The sequence below is a fragment of the Mycothermus thermophilus genome (genome assembly GCF_041956435.1).
Source record: "Mycothermus thermophilus strain CBS 625.91 unplaced genomic scaffold VTJ04scaffold_3, whole genome shotgun sequence".
NCBI classification, from domain to species: Eukaryota; Fungi; Ascomycota; class Sordariomycetes; order Sordariales; family Chaetomiaceae; genus Mycothermus; species Mycothermus thermophilus.
Window position 1 is genome coordinate 4,109,790 of NW_027191429.1, and position 7,364 is coordinate 4,117,153.

The 7,364-nt window shown below is 57.0% G+C and overlaps 2 protein-coding genes across 2 annotated transcripts; one reads left to right on the plus strand and one right to left on the minus strand.

Annotated features, from left to right (window-relative positions):
• Positions 1–579: 579 nt before the first annotated feature.
• VTJ04DRAFT_5634 (uncharacterized protein) lies at positions 580–2,451 on the minus strand (the record flags this gene model as incomplete). The annotated part of the gene is made up of 1 exon (XM_069363770.1): positions 580–2,451. One exon carries the CDS (start codon positions 2,449–2,451, stop codon positions 580–582), a length of 1,872 nt encoding a protein of 623 aa, XP_069220583.1.
• Positions 2,452–4,720: 2,269 nt separating this feature from the next.
• On the plus strand, positions 4,721–6,923 carry VTJ04DRAFT_5635 (uncharacterized protein; the record flags this gene model as incomplete). Its single annotated transcript, XM_069363771.1, has 3 exons — positions 4,721–4,731; positions 4,830–4,861; positions 5,347–6,923. The coding sequence occupies 3 exons, from the start codon at positions 4,721–4,723 to the stop codon at positions 6,921–6,923; spliced, it is 1,620 nt and encodes a 539-aa protein (XP_069220584.1).
• Positions 6,924–7,364: the final 441 nt, after the last annotated feature.

Genomic DNA, 7,364 nt, shown 5'->3' on the forward strand with positions numbered 1-7,364 from the left:
GGTTTGGATGGTTTGAACACTAAATGCAAGCTGAGCTGCACACGAGACTCAAGCTGAAGACGGCCGACACCGGATACTTACGGCCCCGGACCCCGGCTGAAGAGTGGGGCCCGCCGAGCGCCGTTTCATCCGGCCCCGCATCGCCGAGTTGCCTGTTTGGGTAGCAGGGAAACATCGGCACTCCGACAAGACAACCGTTTGTTGGTCCTGTGGTTCTAGCTTGTTGTTGAGGAATGCTAAATGCCCATGATCCAAGAATCCGAAATCCACCAAGCCTCAAGGAAACATCTGCCACCCGCCTCGAGACCACCAATGGAATGGATGGTGATCCAACGTCTCGATCGAGGCCATCACTCTAGAGAGCCCCAATCAAGCATGGTCAAAAGCTTCTTGTCATTCTAGCCGAAACGGCCCAATAATTTGGGGTATCTACCTAGCCACCTAATTACCTTACCTACCCGAGTACCCGAGGGACCTCACTCAGACATGTGTGCAGGTAAATACGTACCTTACCTACCTATGTCCCCATTCCACCAAAGCCAACAAGCCACGTCCAACCCAATTCCCTCTATCCTCCCCTCACCCATCCTCCCCACCCCGCACCACCTCCCCACCATACCACTTCCTCTTCATCGCGCACAAACGAAGCGGATTCCCCCTGATCCTCGCCATGGCATACAAATCCGCCTCGCTGGGCTCGTCGTCCCTCCCGCCAAAATCCTCCACCCCATCAATCCCTTCCCCAGTGGGCGCGATCGGCCACCCCGTCCGGTCCAGCGGCCAGAACCGCGACGTCACTAACCACTTCTTATACCTGCTGTCCTCGGCAAGACGCAGAAGCTCGTCAAACTCGGCGTTGTACGGCTTGCGGATCCGGACCTCCAGGGGTAGCTGCGGATGACGGTGGCGGGCCCGGCGGGCTTTGCTGTAGCAGTGCAGCTTGTCGAGGAGCATGGACCAGGAGAATATCGGACGGCGGAGGACGGGGTTGCCGTAGTCGTCGTTCGGCGGTGGCGGGCCCCACTCCGGCGCCGCGTCGAGGTACATACTGGTCAGCCGCACCTCTGCGAGCGCGGGGAGCCAGTCCTCGTCCAAGAGCCTGACAAAGGTCGGGAAGTCAAGAATGCCGCGCTGCAGCCGGAGGATGCGTAGATGGTGGCACACGGACACAGGGAAGACAGAGTCGCTCCGCGCGTGCGCGGCGCAGAGGTCCAGGTTGACGGCCTCGAGCCGGGCAGGGGCGGAGGCGGAGACCATCCACAGCAGCGCCTCGTCGAGGCGGGTGGTGATTGCCGGGTCGTGTGGTTGCTGCTCCTGGTGTTGTTGCTGCTGTTGCTGCTGGAGCTGGTAGTGGAAGGGCGATGGTAATTCTGATGATGATTCGGACGACGGAACGACGACATACCCCGTCGGCATGATCGCGTTGGGGGTTACCCAGTTGTACCGCGGCAGGAACTCGAGCGTGCGCAGGTTCTGGAAGGCCTCGTTGAGTGTGTCGCGGACCCATTGCGAGCGGAGAGGCAGGTGGCCGGGAATTTCCAGGCGGTGGAAGCGCAGCGCCGTGACCTTGACGCCGGCGCGGTGGGTGGCGCGGAGCAGGCGGAAAATGGACTTGAGAGGTACCACCTCCTCGCTGTCGCCGCTGCCCCAACCGTGACGTTGCGCGTATGTCGCCCAGCTGGTGGCCGTGACGAGGGTGGCGTCCCCCGGGGCTGGCGGTTCCGAAAGGTCCGGGCCGTCGTCAAAGACCAGACAGGTCGCATGCGGCATCTTGGCCATGGCGGACGCGATGCGTCGCAAGACGGTTTTTGCGGCAGCCTGCTGCTCGTAATACCGCCGGTGGTATTCGGCGAACTCGGGCGGGAGTCGGGGCTGGAGCAGCCACTGGTCCGACGCGTCCGGGGGGATTTCGTGGTGGGTGATCCAAATCCTGGTGATCTGCGTCCTGCTGAAAGCGCGGCGCCATTCGGAAAGGGTCTTGGTGTTGGGCAGGACACCGGCAGCAGCCAAGGCCTCGACGCGGGAGATCAAGAACCGGTCGAGCAGCATGGGGCTCCGGACCAGCGATTTCTCGTAGAAGCCGAGGCGGACATGGATGCCCCGGATGTGCCCCGCGTAGCGGGGGTCGACGGCGAGCCTCTCGAGACGGGAGACCGAGGCGGGGTCGCACGGAGCGACGGTGATGATGAGCTTAGGCGGCCGGAGAACGCCAACGTGGGCAAGGCCGCGGCAGGTCAGCCGGAGGTTGCAGAAGCTCTCCGCGTCGATCCCCCGGGCGAGCCTTTCGAAGAAGCCAAGTCCATCAGAGGTGTCCAGACCCTGGACAAAGTCAGCGATGAGGTCCAGGATCTCGATAGGGAGGTCCAATAATGTTGTGGTTCGGCTGTGAAGGGGCGCGGGTTGGTCGTTAGGAATGGCGACAGGGACGGGGTGGAGGAAGGGGGTTGACATGGTGGATACCGTTCGCAGAAACGAGTGGGAGATGAACAGGGAGAGGACAGTAAACGAGTGTATGTTGGACTATCCCTTTGATGCTCAGCCTGTTCTCTATACTGGAGTTGGTGCCTGCGTCTGGCCCGGAGGTATAGCTTGAGACAGTGGACATGAACGATAGTTCTCATCAGGAAAGCCACTGGGACTTATAGAGGTTCAGGAGCTCCAACTATTCCGAGGAGGCATTCTACCTGGTGACCAAGTTTCTAGGATTCAAGGTCGAGTGTCTGCTCGTATGACCGATCAGAGGCGGGTTCTGAGCTCAGAATGACATCAGCATTGTCAAGGAGTTGAGAATAGACGGAGACTGCGAGTACAGAGAAGCCCAGTGATAGGAGAAGCACAGTGACGCCTGATATAGCAGCTTTGGACATATGGCCAAACTGATCTTTTCAGAGATAGAATGGCACACGTTCTGGGTTAGACACCATTCTAGAACAGACTATGACAAAATGTAAACAGAGGTGACGAGAGCCTGTTACAGAATCGGGCTTGACTTGCGTAATTGTGTTAACCCGTGACATTGAAGCAGGAAATGGGTATGATAGCTTCGGATGCTTGGTGATCTTCTTGACAGGCGGAGTGTTCAACTATCCTTTTATTTGAAAGCAAAGTCAACCCAGCGGATATTGTGACACGTAAGAGTGGGTAACTGCTCGATTGAGCAGGGCAGGAATGGAGGAAGCGACTGAATTGAGCTTGTGCTTATGGAACTGAACTGAGCCCTCGGGGCGAGGTAGTGAGTCTATCTATATACACGCAGTGATCGGATGGCAGGCCCGAGGACTGGGTCCCCGACTCCAGACCTGGCCAGGGTTCTGAAGTAGGGGCACAGGGCTCGGTTCCCTTCCGAGAGTGGCTTTTGAGGAGTGGCGAGGAGGTTTTGAGGTCTTGGCAGAAACAAGCCACAGAAACCTCAATTCCTGTCACAGATATCGAGTCAAAAGTGATATGTTTCATGAACAGCTGACATCCACGAGCAGATGAGATTATATCTTATGACGACACGCTTTGACATCACTCTGAAGGCATCGAAAATGCCGGCATAAAGTGTTCTGTTCACTTGACTTTCATACTGAACTGATCTTTCATAACCTGGCTTCCTGGCTTGTTGAATACCCGTACAAGTGCCATCCGTCCACGGTCAGAGAAGTTCCAACAGTGGATTGTCAGAAGGAAGAAGCGTAGTGGCTCAGACCACGGCTGAGAATATTAGAAATGACGTCTGGATGGATGACTGAGCAGAGCCGGGCATTTTCTAGTGCCTGTTCTTAATAGTTGACGCTCAAGTCGCGTCGTCCCAAAAGACGAGCCATGGCTAGTAAGAACGGAAGACGGAGTGGTTGGAAATGTCGTCATTTATCGGGCGTGTCCGACCACGAGAGATGAGATATGTGAGTCTATGACTGGTAAGAAGTGGCACCTATCTACTCTTTGCTCAAGTAATAAGTACTGCCTGATCTCCAATAAAGTCAGTCGAGTCACAAGACTTGATTAATATCAATCGTGCTTTGATGCTGATTCAGGCCATCACTGCGTTTGAACATGGAGAACATCAGAGAAATCCAGGATCTCCGTAATACTCCTCGGGACTCATTCTAGAATGAAAACGAACTATTATACCGAGTAATCCTTCTTCCTAGTTCCACATCCCGGAGTTGAGTTTTATTCGCGAAGCCGTGATCGATAGCTATTATCAATTGTCTAGTTCAGAAATCAAGATGACGCGTAATTTCGAAAGCTTCATGTCCATGTCCGCTGAAACTTCTGTACGTTTTTCCTTCTTCTCATGATCTTCACTCAACAGATTCACCCTCGGATGTTCAGTCAGTAATGGACTCTCAGTTGTGTGACGGCAGCACTCTTCGTGGCCAGGCGGTCGCTCCCTTCAATGTCGCCCCAACAGCGCTGTTTTTCCTCCGTTGTGGTAGGGCCCCTTGTCGTTCTTTGGCCAGAACACACCCATGTCGTCAGCTCGCGACGCGAGATCCGTTAGGGCTGACACTACCAAGTGGTCGGTAACGTCAACAGGCCTCCGCATCCGGGGGTTCTTTCGTGAGTAGTACTCTAGCATCGAGCATCATCCGGGCTGCTCCCTTCAATGCCATCTGGAGTGAGACCATAAGGCTCTCGTTCATCCTTATCTCCGACCGTGACCGGAGCTGATTTTCTATTGCGAGCCGATTAGGCTTAATGCTGACTTTGTGCCGATAGTCACGGCAAGCTAATGCCAGGGCTGTATGTCCCAGCTCTCCACTGTTGAAATGATCTGTCCAAAGCCGGACAAGACCCACGTGGGAAACCGGGATTCCGGAAGCTGAGGATCTGCGATTTAGGCGCGGTCTGCGCGATCGGGCCGCGCAGATGGGTACGTCGCCCGGGGCTAGCCTGCCTGGCATTTCAGCTACCCACTTTGCGGCGCTTTGCGGGTTCTAGAAGGTCTATCAGAGCCATAGAGACCCATAAAAACTACTAGTCGACCTGAGGCTGAACAACCCTTGCGGCTCCGCCAAGGGGTAGACACTATTGACGATATTTTCTTTCTGGCTTTGACTTGCTCAGCAGTCCAAACTGAACTGGGCTATTCTCGTGCAGCGCCCATGGAAAGTCCGCCATTCAACACCGCCATGCAGGCCTCAGGAGAACGCGAGGCCGATGTCCACTCGGTGAGAGACAGGGGAGTAGGTTCGAGAGGATGGGAATATTAAAGTCGCTGGTTTCTTCTCTGTGTCCATCCTCATCCTCTCTCACCCATCCCACCCACAGCATCCGCCCTGCGTCCATTCCTTTACGAGGCCGTGTTGCTCAGTCATTCTTTCAGCCAACACCCTTCTCACCCCATCCCTCGTTCAGGAGAAATGGCTCGCTCTCTCAGTTCCATGGCCGTGCTGGGCCTTGCCGGCCTGGCGGCCGCCGGCCCTGTCATCCCTGTCGGCCCTACCTGCGATGGTAGCGACGGCGAGACTTACACTGCCCCTACCGGAGGCCAGTACACCATCGCCTGCGGCACCGACTATGCCGGCAACGACATCGGCTTCAGCACCGAGGCCACCTTTGCCGACTGCATCAACGCCTGCGACGCCAACCCCCAGTGTATCGACGTCAGCTATGTCGGCGAGAACTGCTACCTGAAGAACGGTCTTAGCACCCCCTTCACCGACAGGCCCTGGGTCTGGTCCGCCAAGAAGGTCGGCGCCGACGTCCCGCCTCCCGTCTCGTACCCGACGTGCGAGAACAACGCCAACGACGGTGCCCTCATCGTCACTGCCAACCGCAAGACCTTCGAGATTGTCTGCGGCGTGGATTCCACCGGCAACGACATCAGCTCCTTCCAGACCTCCACCTTCTCCATTTGCATTGAGATCTGCGCCGAGACGCCCAACTGCGTCGACGTGAGCTACGTCGAAGGGAACTGCTACCTCAAGGACATGATCCGCCCGGTCCTCACCGAGGCCGCCCACGTCTGGACGGCCAAGCTGGTGGATGCTGCCGACCGCCTCACCTGCGACAACAACAAGGATGACGGCAAGGAGTTCACCACGGAGAACTACAGCTTCGACATTGCCTGCGGCGTCGACTATGCCGGCGGCGATCTCCGCGCCCTTGACACCCCGACGTTCGAGGGCTGCTTGGAGGCCTGCGATGCCGAGCCCGAGTGCGTCAACGTCGCCTATGTCGCCCCGGCCTGCTACCTCAAGAACGAGCAGATGCCCGCCGTCGCGAACCCTGCCGTTTGGGGTGCCGTCCGCAAGGCCAAAGTCGTGCCTGAGGAGCCCGTGCCCGAGGAGGACCGTGAGGTGAAGGTGCTCATCGCCCTGTACGGCGCCCAGGACATCACTGGCTGCTTCAACAACTGGGTGCAGACCACCGAGAGCGGCGATAAGCAGGTCCAGGTCAGCACGCTGTACAGCTACTGCTTCAGCACCCGCAACGACCAGCTCGGCCACTGGATCCCCAAGTCCCTCGCCGTGCTGTACAAGGTTGGTAGTGAGCAGCGCATCTGGACCGGCGTTGACAACTACTCCGCCACCATCACCCTCACCGCGGGCGATCTTTCCGCCGTCCCCAACGTCGCCGCCAACACCACCGTCGTCGCCCAGCCTGTCCCGCGCCCGGCCAACCTCGCCGTCCAGCTCGAGCTTGTCGAGGTCGTCTACGGCCCCGCCGCTATCCACAACGCCTCTGTCTGGAACGATATCTACACGTACCTCGACCATCTTCTCCCCTGGGAGATCATCAACGAGTTCTACGGCCCCGACACCTGGTATGGCGTTCTCAAGACCTCGTACGTCTTCTACCGCGACCTGCGCCCGGGCCAGGACAGCAGCGAGGTCAAGGTCTCGATCGGCATTGAGGGCCAGTACCATTTCGACTTTTACGATTTCTTCGCCACGGTCGCCCGCCGCATGCGCCGTGGTCTCCGCCTTTAAGGGGGTTTCATGAGTAGGGGAACAGCTTGGGTGTTGGGAGTCCTTCATTTCTTGTCGAGGTTCGGTACTGTGCTTAGATTTGGTAATAAATGATGATTCTCAAAACTTGATCTCCATGCTGCTGCAAGTGATGACTGAACTTGGTGATGGTGTGAAGAGGAAGAGGATAGAGCCCTCAAGGCCAGAGGCAAAACGTCCCACGGAGTCTTTCCTTCTCTGCGTTTGTATTCTGCAAGGAGCCGTCTTTGACTTGGTCTTCCCGTCCAACATGAATATAGGCCCAGGTGCCATTGACCGACCAGCTACGTCAGTCTGCGCTTCTGGAGGATTCCTTTCCACGCTTTCCTGCAGTTCATCAAATGCAGCAGGATAAAGGATGAATTGTAGATAAGTATTACTCTCTCATGAAGAGCGGGTGAGGGAGTCCCGGACGCTGTCCCC